General features: G+C 50.4%; 4 protein-coding genes across 4 annotated transcripts; 1 reads left to right on the top strand and 3 right to left on the bottom strand.

The window, feature by feature from the left end:
* Window positions 1–268: 268 nt before the first annotated feature.
* CAOG_01243 (tyrosine 3-monooxygenase/tryptophan 5-monooxygenase activation protein) lies at window positions 269–2943 on the bottom strand. The gene is made up of 3 exons (XM_004349713.2): window positions 2920–2943; window positions 1408–1658; window positions 269–1309 (listed from the first exon to the last, which is right to left on the bottom strand). Exons 2-3 carry the CDS (start codon window positions 1630–1632, stop codon window positions 812–814), a joined length of 723 nt encoding a protein of 240 aa, XP_004349763.2. The 5' UTR covers window positions 1633–1658; window positions 2920–2943; the 3' UTR covers window positions 269–811.
* Window positions 2944–3766: 823 nt separating this feature from the next.
* On the bottom strand, window positions 3767–6516 carry CAOG_01242 (hypothetical protein). Its single transcript, XM_004349712.2, has 5 exons — window positions 6308–6516; window positions 5284–5620; window positions 5098–5173; window positions 4745–4943; window positions 3767–4608 (listed from the first exon to the last, which is right to left on the bottom strand). Exons 1-5 carry the CDS (start codon window positions 6452–6454, stop codon window positions 3949–3951), a joined length of 1419 nt encoding a protein of 472 aa, XP_004349762.1. The 5' UTR covers window positions 6455–6516; the 3' UTR covers window positions 3767–3948.
* Window positions 6517–6678: 162 nt separating this feature from the next.
* On the bottom strand, window positions 6679–11801 carry CAOG_01241 (hypothetical protein; the record flags this gene model as incomplete). Its single annotated transcript, XM_004349711.2, has 4 exons — window positions 6679–9361; window positions 9519–9987; window positions 10705–10739; window positions 11508–11801. The coding sequence occupies 4 exons, from the start codon at window positions 11799–11801 to the stop codon at window positions 6926–6928; spliced, it is 3234 nt and encodes a 1077-aa protein (XP_004349761.2). The 3' UTR covers window positions 6679–6925.
* Window positions 11802–12571: 770 nt separating this feature from the next.
* CAOG_01240 (tubulin) lies at window positions 12572–17081 on the top strand. Its single transcript, XM_004349710.2, has 18 exons — window positions 12572–12953; window positions 13115–13160; window positions 13237–13298; window positions 13411–13478; window positions 13552–13638; window positions 13711–13951; window positions 14032–14150; window positions 14261–14389; window positions 14456–14651; window positions 14763–15043; window positions 15125–15221; window positions 15295–15478; window positions 15568–15703; window positions 15814–16018; window positions 16099–16187; window positions 16261–16392; window positions 16485–16745; window positions 16849–17081. The coding sequence occupies exons 1-18, from the start codon at window positions 12599–12601 to the stop codon at window positions 17002–17004; spliced, it is 2844 nt and encodes a 947-aa protein (XP_004349760.2). The 5' UTR covers window positions 12572–12598; the 3' UTR covers window positions 17005–17081.
* Window positions 17082–17185: the final 104 nt, after the last annotated feature.

Below are 17185 nucleotides of genomic sequence, written 5' to 3'. Positions count from 1 at the left end.
CTGGCGGCGGCGGCGGCGGGCGTCGCGTCGGGTGGGGCGCAGACATCAAGAAGAGAGGCAAGGCTGCGTGATGTGTGATTTGGAGACAAAGGCCTTGATTCGACCGAGCGGCTGAAAGCGGAAAAGTCTGCAGCCACAAAAAAGAAAAACCAAAAAACCAAAAAAAAAAAAAAAAAAAAAAAAGTGAAATTACAATATAAAAAATCAAATAGTAAAATGCAAAAAGACGCAGATGCTCAGATTTGTTGGAAGATTTTGGAAGAAGAAGAAAAAAACTATCGAGTTACCAACTTGAATTACCAAACAAGACAAACAAAAAAAACCGACAAGCAAGCAAGCAAAAAAATGTCACCCAAGAATCATGCACAACACTACAAAACAAAACAAGGGAAAAAAAAAAAAAAAAAAAAAGCGACCAAAAAAAATAGAAGAACGAAAGCATCCAGAAGAGAAAGCCGAGTCATTTCGTTCAAATTCACCAGAATACATTGTCGTGAGACACAGCTTGAAAAGGGGTCGCAGGGGCAACTGCCAACAACGTGCCAAAGGGTGAAGCAAGTTCAAGGCAAGAGGGATTTTTGCACAAAATATACAAAAAAATCGCCAATGCTCGAAAAGCCCGCCGCTCACCACACGCACCATTGATAGCACAGCCACCCTAGCTGCAAAAAGCTCACCAGACTCTGGAAGAAAAAAAAGGAAATGACTTGAAAAATAAGGAAGAGAAAAGATGCTAAAACATTTTTTTGGGTTTTTTTGACGCTCGAATTGATTTTTTTCACAAGCCTTGAAACACTTTCTTCAAGGAAATTTACTGACGGTCGGCATCGTCGCCTTGGGCATCAGAAGTCCAGAGGGTAAGGTTGTCTCGGAGCAGCTGCATGATCAGTGTGCTGTCCTTGTACGAGTCCTCAGAAAGGGTGTCGAGCTCGGCAATAGCGTCGTCGAAAGCCTGCTTGGCGAGTTGGCAAGCGCGCTCGGGCGAGTTGCGGATCTCATAGAAGAAGACCGAGAAATTGAGGGCCAGACCAAGGCGGATGGGGTGGGTCGGGGGCATGTCCTTGGAGGCAACGTTGAAGGCCTCTTGGTAGGCGGTCTCGGATTGCTTGGTAATGTTGTTCTTGTCCTCGCCAGAGGTGAACTCGGCAAGGTAGCGGTAGTAATCACCCTTCATCTTGTAGTAGAAGACCTTCGACTCGGCGTTCTCAGCGTGGGGGATGAGGTGGTTGTCAAGGAGGCCGAGAACGTCGTTGCAGACAGTTCGGAGCTCTGCCTCAATCTTGGAGCGGTACTCCTTCAGGCGGGCGTTCTGTTGACGGAGAGAAAAAAAAAAAAGACAAGCAGAGTGAGTTTTTTTTGTGGCGCCAGGCAGACCAAGAACAGGGGTTTTTTTTTTTTTTTTTTTACCTTCTTCTCGTCGCTCTCCTTCTGCTCAATGCTGGAGATGACACGCCACGAGGAGCGGCGAGCACCGACAACGTTCTTGTAGGCGACCGAGAGGAGGTTGCGCTCCTCGTTGGTGAGCTCAAGGTTGAGCTTGACAACCTTCTTCATGGCCTCGGCCATGTCGTCGTAACGCTCAGCCTGCTCGGAAAGCTTGGCAAGGTAGACAGAGTCGTCGCGTTCAGTCATTGTGAAGGTAGGGGAGTGGTAACTTTCTGCAGGAGGAGAGGGGAAGGGGGGGAAAAAGAAAAGGGTGAGTAAAAGTTTGAAAAAGACAAAAAAAAAATGAAAAAATGAAAAATGGAAAGGCAAACAACAGGGCGGCATTCGAAGGGGACCAAGTGCAAGAAGGAGGAGATGGCGAGCAAAGCCAAAAAGAAGAGCGCAAAGCAGGAACGACGCAAGAAAATCAAAGGTGGAAAAAAAAAAAACAAAAAACAAATCCGATTTTATCATCATAATTGAAAAAAAAAAAACCAGTGTTTGCATATTTTTCCCATTTTGTGTTGTTTGAAATAGAAAAAAAAAAAGTTTGAATTAAAAAAAAAACTATTGTGGCTTTTGGTCAAAATAAAAAAAATAATAAAAAGGGGCTTAGATCCGAGCGTCCGACAAACGCAGATCGCCACACCCAGCGCGATGGGAAAAGCAACGCAGAAGGCGACCAAAGGCGGCGGGCTGGAAGGCGGCGACAGCAAGCCCCGCGATGCGCACCCGCAATACAAAAACGACGGCGAAGAGAGAAAAAAAAAAAAAAAAAAAAAAAAGAGGAAAGGAAATAAAAGCGAACGAGGTAAATTTTGAAAAAAAAATGAAAAAAAGCGCACGGCTTTCGCTCTTTCGAAGGCGGGCTCGCGTTCTCGCGCGGATGCGAAGCGAGCTGGAGACTGATCGCACACCCAACCTCGAAACGGCGGAGGCGAGGGTGTCGGTGCGACCAGCGGGCAAATGCAGCCGTGCTAGCCTGCGGGCGGACGCAAAAAAAAAAAAACGAAAAATTGTTTTTTCTTGTTTTTTGGCTGCTTTCTTTGCTGCCAGTCCCAACAACGGGCCGAGTTGGAGCCGCCGTTCATCGAAGAAGCGTTGCGTTAGGCTGTCGGAAGAAGTCGCCAATGATGGCAGCCTGCGCCAACGCAGCGACGCAAAGCGACGCAAAGCGAAAAAAAAACGGCCAAAAAAAACAAACAGAAAAAAAAAACAGAAAAAAAGGACGATCTTTGAAAAAAAAAAAGCTGCTGACGCTCGGCCTTTTGACCGTCTCCACTCTGCCGTCCCCCTCAACACGACACTGGGGAATGTTGCTGTTTGGTCGCCGTTGGGTGGCAGTCGCAACGCCGGAAAGCAACGAGCGCGAACAGAAAAGGTGGAAGGGAAAAAAGAAAAGAAAAAAAAAACGAAAAAAAAAAAACGCGGCTGAAGTTTGAATGGAAAAAGAGAGACAAAAAAAAAAAAAAAAAGTTCACCAAAAAGACCAACCTGGATTACGAATGGCGCTCGTCCAAATCGGGAAGAACGAAAAAAAAAACAACCCAACCGAAATAAAACAAATCATCATCGAAATCAAACAACAATCCAGAAACAGCGAGACTCGAGAAATGGACGCTCACCCGCCGTGGCAACCATCGTGCTGATCTCGCTCAAAGAAGAAGAGGAAGAAGAAGAAGTGTTTGGGAGCAAAGAAAATGAGGGAACGAAAAGCGAAGGCGGTTTTTGGTGGGTTGGTTGGAGACAATCAATCAAAAATCGAAAAAAAAAAAAAAAAAAAAAAAAAAAGGCAACCGCATCCCGATTCTCAAACAACAAACAACACGGCGATGGCGGGAGAAAGGGAGAGAAGAGGAGAGGATGGCGGGAGGGGAGAGACGGCCAACGGAAGGACGAAGCAGCAGACAGCGGGACGACGGACGACTCACCCAGCAGCAGCGGAGGGCGGTGGGGCGTCAGAACGCTGAACAAGCTGATCTGGACGGTCTGCAAAGGGAGCAGAAGAAGTGTGGAAACCGCTTAACAACAACAAGCCAACCCCCATTCCAAGGTGAGTCAACGAAAATGATCAGGGACCCAGCCGACGGAATTGCATGCAGGGGCTGGAAGAGAACACAAAGATGATCAAGATGTGTCACTAACAATGTACAACATCCACCACCACAAAAGCCTGCCTTGGCTCGCAGGGTCAATGGTCGAGCGTGCCGCGGACATCAAAGCCAGCACGACCCATCCGAATGATTCGACCATAGGATCGGGAAACCCAACACCAGCATCCAGCCCTCCGATCGCACGAGCTTGCCACTGCAGAAACCGCGCTCCAAGGCTGAAGGCTGGATGATCAATAGGCAACTTTACTGCTCGAGAAAACAAGCACACAGCCTGACAATCCGCATACACACGCAAAACAACACGAGAATCGAGGGAGAACTCAACGACAAAAATCACTCCAGTCAACTACAGCAACGAGAAACAGAAAAAAAGACAAACAGAAAAAAAAAAAACCACCGCTCCGCGCGCTCATTCGGCTGGACTTTGCTGTTGCTGCGCTCGGATACCAGCCTGCAAGCCACTGAGCATAAGAACAGATGTGTGCTGGAGATCGATTTGAGAAAGGAGCTGGGCTTGCTGGCGCGGAGAGAGCATGGACACGATTTGGTCGATGGCAAACTCAAACAAGTTGACCTCGGCGTGAATGTTGCGCCGCAGACAGTCTATCAATGTGAGGCGAGACAGCATAATTTGAGACTGCAGCATGACATCGGGCTGCTGCTTTTCGCGGAGGGCGTGGGCATCCAGATCGCGAGCGAGTTGCTTGCGCTCGGCGTGCAGAATGGCAATGTCGGAGTAGTATTGCTCGGTGATGGTGTTTAGCAGCTGGATTTGCGTCTGCGACATGGAAGGGACGGCGTGTCGTACTTGCCGTGCGTACGCGCCCAAACCGTAGGCTGACTTTTCCGTCTCGACCAGGTACATGCAGTCATTGAGAAACGTGCTGGCGAGCGACAGTGATGTCCTCATGCTCAGCAGGTGTTGAGCGTGGCAGATTGCGATTCCGCTGACCACTCGGCATGTGTCACGCAGAGGCCGAATGACTTGCAAGAGCTGCTCGTCGGTTGCGGTTGGGTCTTGCGATACCTGCTTGAGAAGCGCGAGCAAGCGCAATCGGCTTTGCTCCACCTGCAAGAAGGTGATTGGGCGAGAGAGAGAGAGAGGGGGGGGGAAGAGAAAGAGAAATAACAAACAGTGAATCAACCAAAAAAGCCACAACACAAAGTCGCTAAACGAAAAAAAGCGGGATGCAAGAAAAACTCACATCAGAGGCATGGTTGACTCCTGCATTGGCATGCGTGCTGGTATTGTTTTGAAGAACGCGCAGTTGAAGAAGAGCTCGCTCCTTTTCGGCAAACAACTCGTCCTTTTCCTTGCGGAGACGATCTAGCTCATCTTCAAGCTGACGCTCGCTCCGCTTCTTGCGCTCGCGGTAGAGCTTGGATGCGCGTTTGATTTGCTCACTTGAGACAGCACAGAAACAACAAGAAAGTCAGTCAAAGAAAACAAAAGCATAAGAAATCTCGTTTTTATCGAGCAGAAAGTTTTTTTTTTTTTGTTTTTTTTTTTTTTTTTTTTTTTGGCTCCTACAACAACCATAGCCTTTGTAGAACGTACCGACGTTTGACTTTCAAAGCAGTGTCTCCAGGAATATCCTCATGCTCGTCCGGGTCCACATCGAGACGGACACGAACTGATGAAAGAGTGATTTGGGGGATGAGCACAAAATGAGCACAAAATGAGCACGAAACCCATCCATCGCGATGCGACAGCAATCAAGCTTGGACGCATTTTTTTCCTTACTCGATGCACGCATCATGCTCTCGGGAGAGTGATGCTCTTCTTCGCTGCTCGAGTCGGAGCGCGGGCGACGTTGCGAGGAGTGCTGGTACGCCGGGGGAAGGTCAAACTCAAACCGCTGTCCACTCGCGGGCACCGTAGAGGGCGCAGAGCCATTGGTCGGTGGCGACGCGATTGCCGACGAGGAAGTGGACGAAACTGTCGAGTTTGCAGGTGACAATGCAGCCGCCAAAATGTCGTCTTGGTGCAATTCGGGCAGCGAGTGGACGGTCATGGCGCTCAGCAACGGGCGCGTCACCAAGTCCGTCGTCTTTTCGTAAATGGATCCTGTGAGGTTTGCCTATCACAGCATGTACAACATGTACAATGTTTTTGTGTTTGAGCCATTCTCAGAATTTGAGCAAGCGTTCCGTCCATTTCAGCAGCAATCATAAGCAGCAGCAATCCTCCCTCTTCTCGAGCTAACGCCGACGCTTTGCACGTCACCCTGAGCACAATCAAAGGCAACTCCAATCAAAAATCGCAAATCATCCCCAGCAACGAATGATGATGCGATCGATTCGCATACATTTCCGTTACGTTTTTTATTTTATTTTTCCGGCTTTTTTGGCTGCAATTTGAAAATGGCTGTCGCTTTGTTTTGTTTTGTGTTTTCTTGCTGAGACTCTGTTTCTCACTATTCTCGTCAAGAATAATGTTACCATGAGTCGTAGAGCGAGAACAGGCGCCTTCAACAGAATCGTGCTGGGAAAAGAAAGCCGAACGGAGATAAAAAAAAAAAAAAAAAAAAAAACGACGCGAAAGGCTCGAATGCAAAGACGCGTGTGCGACCCATCGGCGCAGAGCAGCAACGCAAGGGGGAAGACGCTGGCAGCCAATCCACCGACCGACCGACCGACCGACAGGGAGCGCCCGGGCCTTGCAACGAGGACGAAAAATCCATGGGGCAAAAAGCAAAAAAAAAAAAAAAAAAAAAAAAAAGCAAAAGCAAGAGAGACGGGTTCGCCTTGTGCGCGGCTCGCATTACCAGGTTGAGCTCGGGGTAGTTGGGTGCAAACAGAGAGAGCATGAGCTCATTGGCGTCGAGGCCAGCGGTCTGGCTCGGCTGGAGCAGGGACAGAACCGAGTCGTCGGTGATGTCGACCTCGCGAAGCTGCGATTCCAGCGAAGTCATTCCCGCCAACGCAAAGACTCAGAGAACAAATCAGAAGTGTTCAACTGACAAAATGAAAAAGGGATAGGAAATGTGTGCACGCAAAGACAATGCAAAGGGAACCAAGTAAAAGAGGAAGAAAATCACATCGAAATTGCTTCAACATGTTTTGCTTGCTAGCTTTGCGCTTGAATAAACGAAAGAACAACATTGGAGTTGACAACAACGACCAAAAAAACAAAAAACAAAAGAGAACATGTACATTGGGGAGGGGCAAAAGTGCAAAACAGCAAACGCACACGAATCGCACACAAATCACAAATCATACAAAAGAAAAAAAGACACACAAACCCATCAGGATCCGGTTGTGTGGGTGGTCGCATCGTTGATTGTAGCACACAAAAAAGCGAGAAAAAGCAGGCTACACAGACAACCACACTCAAAACGAACAACAACGAGAAAAAAAAAAACAAGCGACAACAACAAAAAAAATTATCTCTCGTAAGTGGGGTTGTTGACCTCAGGGGCAAAGGCAGGCGACTTGAGCATCTCGGCAGTCGACTCGGTCTTGCCAAGACCGCCCTCCTTCTTGTGCAGAACGAGGAGCACAATGCCAACAATGACCAGGATGGAGCCGAGAACAATGCCCACAATCAGAGCGGCATAGGCACCCTTGGTAGCACCGTACAGAGAGGACTTGAGGGCGTCGGCAGTAGCCTCGTTCAGGGTGGCAGTCTGGGTGTACCAGTAGAGGGGCAGCGGGGGCTGGAGAACGGGGTTGGTGTCGTCGTACATCTGGGACTGGTCAATCAGGTATGTGGAATTCAGGTCGTAGCCAAAGGCAAACCGGGAAGACGCAGTGAAACCAGTCTTGTCCAGACCCAGGCTGCCCATAAAGTTCAGCGAGCCGTCGACGGTAGCGCCAGTCAGAGGCTCGATGCAGATTGTGGTCTCATGCTTGGAAGGGCTGGCCTCAGTCTCAAAATCGGGGTAGAGATCGTAGATGTCGTTGCCATACAGGTAGTACGGGCGCGACACAAAGCTGTGGAAGGGGTTGGTGTTGCCGCCGTACTGGGCGCCGTCGAACGAGCTGCCATAGTACTTGTTGTTGCCAAAGTTGCCAGTTTCAAGAGTGAGTTCGTCGGTGGAGACGGCGAAACGGTTGCACTTGACACCCAAAATGTCGTCATCCTTGTTCTGGTAGAACAGACGGAAGGTGCGCGAAGCGGGTTCCAGGAAAACATCATAATGGTTGTAACGGGGCTTGTCGACATCCACCATGATGACAGTCTTCTCGGCGGGCACAAATTGGGTGTAGTCAAAACCGCGAATGTTGCGCAGCTCGGGCTTCTCGGCCGTCATGCGAGGGAAGTAGTTTGCGGCCAGTTGAGTGGCGCCCTCGTACTCAACATACGTGTTGACAGTGTTGATGTCTGCAATGCCACGCGAGTACTTGTTCAGGTCAGCAGTGGGCGAGTACGGAGTGCGGAACGAGTTCCACAGGAAGCCCGCGGCAGTGCCGCCAGGGGCGATCGCGTAGTGCGCACCGCTCATGATCTCAAGGGCGGAGCGGTGAATAATCAGACCGTCATTGCGCTGATCGCCAGTCAGGAACTCGCCAGTGATGAGGAAAAAGTTCTTTTGGAAGTAGTCGACAAGCATCAAGGCGTGGAAGGCAATCCTGAACGTGGAAGAGGCCATGGCATCCGGGGCGGTCGTGGTGGGGCCGAGTGATGACAAATTCAAACCCCAAGCAGTCCACTGGTTGTTCGCGTTGGTCAATGCAGTTTTAATGGCGGCCATGAACCCAATCAAAGCAGTTCCGGATCCGGTGCCGATAATCGCGTCGCGGCAAGCCGTGCTGCCAAAATCGCCCGCCACAAGAATGGTAATAATAGCAGACTGCACTGCTGCAGCGGTGGTGGGCGGCCCCATGCCGCACGCTGGAGTCACGGAGTTAGTATAACCAACGGCATCTGCCGTGAGGCCAGCCGTAACGAGATTGCCAATCTGCTCCCCAGCCTTCGAGAGTGGGTAGCTCGCAGCGCCAATCAGGCCAAACGCAGAGGAGGTGTAAGTGGTAAGAATGTTGATCAGTGCACCGGTCTGGGCCAACGAGAGGTAGACACCAGATTTGTAATTGCCGCCGGCCTGGAGGTTGTACTGGGCCGCAAAGCCGAGATAGTTGGCAGGAGCCCAGACATTCAAGTTGTACAGGAACGGCTCAATCCAATACTTGCCATCGTCGTTGTCGATGTACGTTTGGGGAATCGGAATGACAGCTCCACCATCTTGGAGTTGCTGCACAGTGGCAAGGAACAGCGAGCTTTCGAGAAGCGAGTCACCCTGTGTCAGCGCAGCGCCGCCAAGTTGCGCAAACAGAAGCTGTTGCGAGGTAAAGTCCTTGAAGGTGCTAAAAGCAGAGCCGGCTGCCGCTGCGGCTTCCGTCGTGTAGGGCAGGAACAGGGGGGAATAGATGGCAGCCAGATCGGCCTTTGGCAAAGCGGCTAGACCGAAATAACCGCCGACAACAGCGGCGAACGTCGTCACGTCCATGAGGGCAGCAAGAGGAGCAAAGTTAGCACTGCCATAAATTGCACCAATTGCAGTCGGACTGCCACTGGCGACAGCGCCTGCTGCAAGAAGCCAGTTGGTGGCAAATGTCGCAGAAGGAGCATCGCTGCCCCAGGAAAGGGCCGGGTAGGCGTTGCTATTGTCAAGGATGATGCCAAGCGCGAGCTGGTGATTCGCGTTGGTTGGGAAAACATTGGAGGTAGCAGCGAGAGCTGAGGCACCAAGGAGAGTGTTGAACAGGTTGTAAAAGTCTAGGGAGTCTGAGCTGATTCCGCGGGTGGCTGTGGCATACCCAAACGCAGCACCAGCGCAAAGGGCCGAAGCTCCATAAGCGGCGTAACCAGATGGGTCGGTCGGTGGTCAGAATGTTTGGGATGGCACAAGTTGGCCCACCGTAACTTGTCGCAATCACGCCCGTGCGAGTCGGATCTGTTGTGATGAAATCGTTAAGAGCCGTTTTCTGAGTCGGACTGGCAGACAAGAGCGCCAGGATCGTGGCACCAGCAATCACGTTGCCAGCAATGCCAGCCTGCACAAGAGCTTGGACGTTGGTCATGGCCGGGTTGGAGGTCGACGCGGTGAGCATGGTCTGGACCAAACCGCCCAAAACCGAGCCCGAAACGGCCGTCAAGAGGCCAGTGTCTGCACCAGTCGTCCCGTACACCTCGTCGAAAACAGACTTGAGAACGGGGTTGGTTTGGAAGCTCAAGCGGCACTCGACGGAGGCTTGCGTGGCGGCGTTGATGGTCGCGGCGGTTTGACCAGCGCACGCGGTGAGGTGAGGACCAAAGACCGTGGGGTTGGAGCCGTAAATGCCAAGCAGCGTCGGGTACAGGGACCCAGTCAGCGCGGAGGTCAGGCCGCCGAGGTAGACGAGCGACCACGAGTAGAACATGTCGTTGTTGACGTCCACGTCGTTCGAAGCTTGGTACTCGTACTCGGTGTACGTGCGGTAGGACACGTACTCGTCATCGGTGCCACTGAACGAGACGTCGTACTTGGTGGACTTGAGCCAGAAAGTGTAAGGGCCAACAGCGTTCATCTGTGTTTGCATTGAAAGAAAAGCAAAATGGCAAGGAAATGGCAAGGAAAAGGGGTTGGTGAGTGCACATGTCGATGCAGAGCGAGCAGATTGGGGGTTTTCTCAGTTTGCAATTTGGGGTTTCTGTTTCTCTCGTTTTTCTCCGTCTCGCTTCATTGCCTTCGTCCCTGTCTTCCTTTTTTTCCCCCCCCCTTTTTTTCTTCTTGGAATGATTGACTCTTGTGGTTGTGGAATGGACAGTGTGCTCATCAACTCCGTCACACCAGTTTGCTGCGGTTTGGCACGTTGCTGCATTTTTTGGGCTTATCCAGTAGCCTTTTTTTTCCATGTGAGGGGGGAAGGTGGATGCAACGAGTTTCAAGTGCCAACCAAGGCATCTTCTGCAAACCCCCATCAACCAACCAACCATCATAGAGCAGAAAGCTCCGCCTTGCACCACACTCCAAAGTGGCTTGCGCGCTTTTTTTTTGTTTCAAAGTTAAATTATTATGGTTTTTTTTTTTTCAATGTTATGGTTTTTTTTTTTGTTCGTTTTGATTCGTTTTGTTTGTTTGTTCATCTAATCAACTCAAACCCCAAAATAATCATGTTGATACCAAAGAGTTTTTTTTTTTTTCTTGTTGTTACGCATTCGTTGGAATCGAATACAGATCACAAGCTCGGGCAACACAAACCAGTTTGCCCGCAGTCCTGTTGCGCAACGAAGGCATTTGCCCTCACATGATGCCATTCCTTGCACAAATTTCCCCCCCCCCTGCCAAACCGATGGTGACACGCACCAAAGGGGAAAAAAAAAAAAAAATGCGACAGGAAGGACTTTTTGTTTTCCATAAAAAAAAATATAAAAATAATAATAATGAGAAAAACTACCATCGCCAAGGAGGCGGCATGAGTGACCGTAGCACAATGATTATTTTAAAATTTTCATTGTCGATAGGGTGTCTTTTGTTTTTTTCTCAACCGCAAAACAAATTAAAAGGGTTTTTTAAAAAATAATAAAAAATACAACTGACAACGTAGATCAACGGTGATGACCCACAGTTCGTTCGCACACTGGTCGGTCATTCGCACCACTGTCCCCTCCGCTCACTCTGCTGCTGCGTGTTGTTCATTCGCCCTCACGCGTTGTGTTTGTTGTGTGCTCGATGCAAACAAACAAAACAAAAATCAAAAGAAAAACATTTGAAAAAAAAGAAAAAATAATAATAATCATGAAAAATAATAATAAAAACCCACACTGCCACACTCCACCACGAAAAGTCGGGGTGGCTGCGCACCAAAGCGATAAGAAGAAAAGTGCAATGCAAGAGCCATCCAAGTTTCCACCAGTGCATTTCGGCAGGACGCACGCACACAAAACGAAAAAAAAAAAAAAAAAAAAAAAAAAAAAAACGCAATCGAGCGAAAACAATAATAAAAAAAAAATAAAAAAATGGTTGCAGTGTGGCTTTTGCTTACCATCGGACGCTCGGCATCGAACAGGTACCCCTGGGGGTTGGTCAGGTTGTAGATGTAGACGTGGTTGAGCTTGTGGGGCTTCTTGTCGTCGATGGGGTCCCAGTTGCGCAGCCACTTGGAGTACGACGACTCGGGGTCGTTGACGTCCGACATGCTGGAGCTGTCGGGACCCTGGACGCCCGAGGTGATTGTGTTGTTCACGACGTCGGGCAGACCAACGCCGAGACCAATGCCGAGCACGATGAAGATCGCACCAACGACAATCAGCGCAATGCCTGCTGCCTTCTTGCCCATGGTTAAAGAGAGAAAGAGAAAAAAAGAAAAAGTAGCGAAAAAAAAAAAATAAAGAATGACAATGTACTAAAACGGTTTGGACTTTGAAAAAAAGAAAGAACCCATAAAATCAGAGTTTTGTTTCGATGAAAAAGAAATCGAATCCAAAGTGTTTTCACAGGATAATGCGAGTGAGATGGCGGCAGATGAGCAAGTGCTGTACGTCCAACGCGGCAACAGAACAAGAGCGAGAAACGGAGAAACCAAAACAAACAACCAAAAAAAAAAAAAAAAAAAAAAGTGACTCAAAAATTGGTGGTGGGCGGTGAGATTGCTTGAACCTGACGGCGGGGAGGCGGCTGCGGTGGACGAACGGGAGGGCACAGGGCGGGAAAGAGACGCACGCCGCACGCGGGCTGGCTTGCTTGGCGGCTTGCGGCGGGGGAGCGGGAGAGCGAGATTAGAGAACACCAACAACCAGAAAAAGAACCAACCAGCTGAGGGGGGTTCGTTGTGTCGGCAGACACCGTTGAGACCTTAACAACGTCGGCACCACAGCAACAGTCGACCGTATTTTTTAGTAGAAGGGGGGAGGGATGACGACGGGTGCATCGACTGATGGGTGTCACAGTGCCAGTGGCCAACTCCCTGCTGAGCAACAGCACTCCCTCTATCACTCTCTCTCCCACCCCTCCTTGTCTCGCACTCGCAACATCGTATCATTCACATCCACAAAACTCTCTCAAATCACCAAAAATCCAACAACCCATCCATGATGATGATGATTCGAGCTCAGTTTGGTTTTTTTGATCGGCAAGATGAGCTCTGCGACCAGAGCGAGCCGAACGCCTCCAAATCACCGACCATCACAACCACCACCACAGACTGCATCAACAACATTGTCAGCATCATTGTCATCATCGCGATCGCAATTGTCGTCGACAGGTGGACCATCATCATCATCATCCCCAATGCTGCGCCAGTCTGCAACCCGAAGCAACGCTGTGTCAGGATCGCCGCCAGCGGGTGCGCGTGCCCAGACTCAGCTCGCATCGACGATGTCGCCGACAAGCTCTGGTGTGCCCAACAGCTCGAGCTCTGGGGCCGCAAAATCAGACTCGGCTCCATCGCTGGTCGAGCATCTGTGCGCCACGCTCGTCGGCCCCAAAGCAGGTGCGTCCACTTTCGAATGCTAGTCCTGTAGCAAAATGCTCGCCAATCATGATGGCGTGCGTGTGTGTGTGTGCGGGGCGTTTGGCTGGAGCCTGCTCAACGCATTGAGCTGTTTTCCCGCCAAAATCCTCACTCGACCTTTCTCTTGCTCCTGTGCGCAGCGGACCGACCGACGCTCGTTCAATATGCTCTCCGCATTCTGGCTAGGTGAGGTTCAGCTCAATTGAAATGCTCCAAACACCCTCGACAAGCGACTTACCCTCCTCGTTTCGCATTCTCATAGTCGAATCACAGCTCCCACGTCCCAGGACGAGTTCTTTACAGCAGAGATTATCAAAAAGCGATGTATGTAGCTACTGATGAGTTTAATTGGTCTTGATGCCAAGGGGTGGGGGGGGTGCATTGTTGCTGGGATGTTTCGCTTCGATTCGAATCTTTCGCTGCTCTTTTGCGATAGTTACTCGACAACAACGGACGGATGATGCGCTTCGATTTGCCGAGCTGTTTCAAAAGCTTGGCACAAAGGTATGAGGACAAGTCGTTTGGTAGTTGACATTCTTTCTGACTGTTCTGACTTTATGGGTGGAACTTTCGATAGTCTGTCATCCAAAACAAGTGGGCCATCTTGTACTTTTTACTGTCGTTGAGCGAAGAATCGGCGGCTCGAAATGCCAGCTTGCTTCACGTGAGTGCGCGCGCTTCGAGTTTGCATGATTGGAGTGTATTTGAAAAACTAACGTGCTTTTCTCAACGGCAGGCAAGCAAAGACAGCATTTTGCTGTCAACAAGTGGCTTGCCAGTTGTGCAGCTCCCTTCGGTGGACCAAATCTCGTCAGCTTTATTGCCGACGGTTGCCAGCGCGTCCTCTCTCGCCGGGAGCGGCAGCATTGAAACCAAGGCCGAATCTTCTCCGCTCGACAACATGGCCTTATCCCAGGCCTCCATCGATCGTATTCACGCCACGCGGGCGATTCAAGCGGCAGAGCTACGTTCGACCTGTGAGCGCATCACGTTGTCGCAGTACTGCGCCTTGAATGCAGTGCTCAATACTCATATTTTCTCTCGTACTCTCACAAAGCGCTCGGTGGATTGGACGAACAAGTGCTGCTGCATGATGTGCTCTTTGCGTTCCAAGGGATTGACGGCCAGTATATCAAATGGAATGCCATTCTCGACAGGTTCACAGTGGACGATCGGGTGAGCGAGCGCCGTTCGGTTGTTGTTGTTGGTTTTTTTGTTGTTGTTGTTCTTTCTTGTGCGCAAATGTGCGTTCAAACCCTCACCCCCGCTGTTATTCCGCGCCGTAGTTGGCCATCGCCCCGCCTGTTCACGAGCTTGTTCTGAAGCTTGTCGATCTCGGCTGGCTTTTCAGCAAAGTCCAAGAGTTTGTTCAGCAGTGTAGCGCGGCGCCTGGCTCGCAAGGTCTGCTCGTGCAGGTAAGACCATCTTTTTATGGTTCAGAATCAATTGATGCTGCCGCTTCTAATGACGTTCGGAAACAGGCCTTCGCCTCAGCCCTGCACTTGGAGTTGACCGAGTTTTACCGCCTTGTGGCTCTGCTCGACTCTCATGTTGGCCATCAAACGACCGAGGGCAATTCAAGCTCGCCCGGATTGACCCTTCGCCGGCTCGCTGTCTGGACTGTGGATCCGATGGAGCGCATGCGAGTTTTAGCTGCGTTGGTTGACATGTGCCGAGGTACGGATTGCCACGCACAGTATCAAAGTCGGATCATCGATAGAAGAAGAGGATCTTTTGCTCATGAATGGTTGCTTGTGATTGATGCGCATTTTCTGCTGAACCGAGCAGGACTGCGAGGAGGTGCACTCGTGACTCGTGTCCATGCCCTCTCGGCGCACGGCGATCCCCTGGTCCAGCGAACGGTCAAGAAACTGACAAATCAACTAATGGTGCCGATTCGCGCAATGCTGCACCGGTGGCTGTTTGATGGCGAGCTGGACGACCCGCACGGCGAGTTTTTCATCTGCGTGCGCCCTAATGTGCCAAATGATCGCATGTGGCACGATCGTTATGCCGTTCGAGAGGCAATGATGATTGAGCATGTTATTCCCGCCACACTAGTCCACCAGGTATGTTTTTCGAGTCTTTCGGGTAGAATTGGAAACCAAGGCAAACATCTGACTCTTTTTGTCGTTCTTTGCTGTGTCTAGATCTTGCTAATTGGCAAATCCATCAACTTTTTGCGATCTCGCGCACACGACCGAGATGTTGAGGAGCAGATTCACGCGTTGAAGATGGCCACACCAGGTAAGTCGGCTGCCTCCTCGCTGTTCGCCGGTCTGTTCAAGGCATTTCACTCCGTACACGCTCCATGTGCTAGTTTCCACTTTTGAGGATGATGCAAAGGTCATTGCAACAACCGAGGCGCTCTATGCACAAACCTCTCGGCGTGTCATTGATGTCATGCTCCAACGCTACCACCTGCTCGACCATCTTTCCGCCATCCGCAAATTCTTGCTCTTGGGGCAAGGGGATTTTGCCCAGCATTTGATGTTTCTGACTCAGTAAGTGCACCTTTGTTGGTTTGGTGGAGGCATGGCTACAGCAACTCATGTTCTCGCTTTCTATATCTCTCGTCTTCGTCCTTCTGCAGCGAGGAGTTGGCCAAGCCAGCAGCGTCTCTCTATGTGCACAATCTTGCGGGTATTCTAGAAAGCGCTGTGCGAGCAACCAATGCACAGTACGAGCCCACGGCCCAGCTCAACCGACTTGGGGTGAAAATGCTCGAGGTTTGTCCAAAAAAAAAAATGGCCCCTGCAACTTTCTGTCGTCAAAATCCTGGTTTCTAACCCTTCCCCTTCCCCCACCGCGTGCTTGATTTGTTTGCTCGTCAACACAGGTCTCCCCTGGCGACGTCGGCTGGGACGTCTTTACGTTGGATTACGCGATCGAACACCCTCTCGACCTGATTCTCAGTCCAGCCGCAATGAGTCGATATCTGCAATTGTTCCACTTTTTGTGGCGACTCAAACGCATTGACTTTTCGCTGAGCACTCTTTGGAAGGAGCTTATTGTTGACTTTAAGCAGTTCAAATCGATGCCAGGTATGCGAAAGCTGCTGCTGTGCTCGTGGGGTGAATGCAGGGGGGAAACAGTCCTAACGGCCATTGTTGCACCAACACAGAGGTCATGCCCGTCTTTCAAAAGTTCCGCGTGGTGGCGAATGAAATGATTCATTTTGTGCGCCAACTGCACTACTACCTGCTCTACGAGGTACAGTTCGCCGTCTACGAACTCTGAGATCTCGTCGTCACTGACTCGACCGATTTCTCTTTTTTTTTCCTAGATTCTCGAATGCTCTTGGGGTGAATTGCAACGGGCTATTCGGCAGGCACGCGACTTTGACCAACTGATCGCCGCGCATGACAAGTTCCTCAATTCCATTCTGGCAGGCGCCCTGCTCTCGGGAAGCTCTCAGGTCCGTGTTGTAGAACATTTGCAGAATGCAAGCAAAACTCTCGTTGTGTGCTCAATTGCCGTCATTATCGCTGCCCATGTTTTTTTGCTCAGGTGACCCTTGGCAAGTTGCGAGGACTGCTCGATCTCGTTCTCGACTTTCAACAGCTGCATGCGGCACTCTTCCAAGCAGCAGATGATGAGCTTCACCGTCGGGCACAGAGCGCCGAAGTTGCGGCGGCCCACACACGGGAAGGACGCTGGGGAACGACGACTGCCGAAGCCTCTTCCGAGGCTGCCCATGTCGCGCAGTTCATCCAAGGCCCCCTTGAAGGCGCATCCGATCAAGTGTCTATCATTGGCGCGACGTTTAAGGTGCGGCGTTGGGGCAAGGGCTGGTGTCTGCTTGCAGAGTGTTTGCTTGCTCATGTGCGCTGTCTTTTGTTGTTCGTTTCTTTTGTGTGATCGCTTGCCGCAGAAACTGGTGATTGATTTCGGCGTGCTTCTTGGCGCCACCGAAACCAACCTGCCACTCAAATTCTTGGCTGTGCGCATTGACTTTAACGAGCATTACCGTCGAGCAGGACTCCAACTCTACAGCGACTCTGCTGCCGCAGCCTCGGCATCGACCTAAAGCTCGATTTTGTTGTTATTGTTGTTGCATGTCTAGCACCTTGTAGTATCAAGTCGTATCCGAATATCACCCCTGTGTTGACTTTTTGTCTCGGCTGCTTTTGTGCGCTTTTTCATTGTTCTTTTTGGTTGGTTGCAAAAAAAAAAAAAAAAAAAAAAAAAACCTTTGACTTTTGCGTTTG

Source organism: Capsaspora owczarzaki, assembly GCF_000151315.2.
Source record: "Capsaspora owczarzaki ATCC 30864 unplaced genomic scaffold supercont2.2, whole genome shotgun sequence".
NCBI lineage: Eukaryota > Filasterea > Ministeriida > Capsasporidae > Capsaspora > Capsaspora owczarzaki.
Note: the sequence above shows the minus strand (reverse complement) of the source record. Positions and strands in the feature narration are given on the sequence as shown.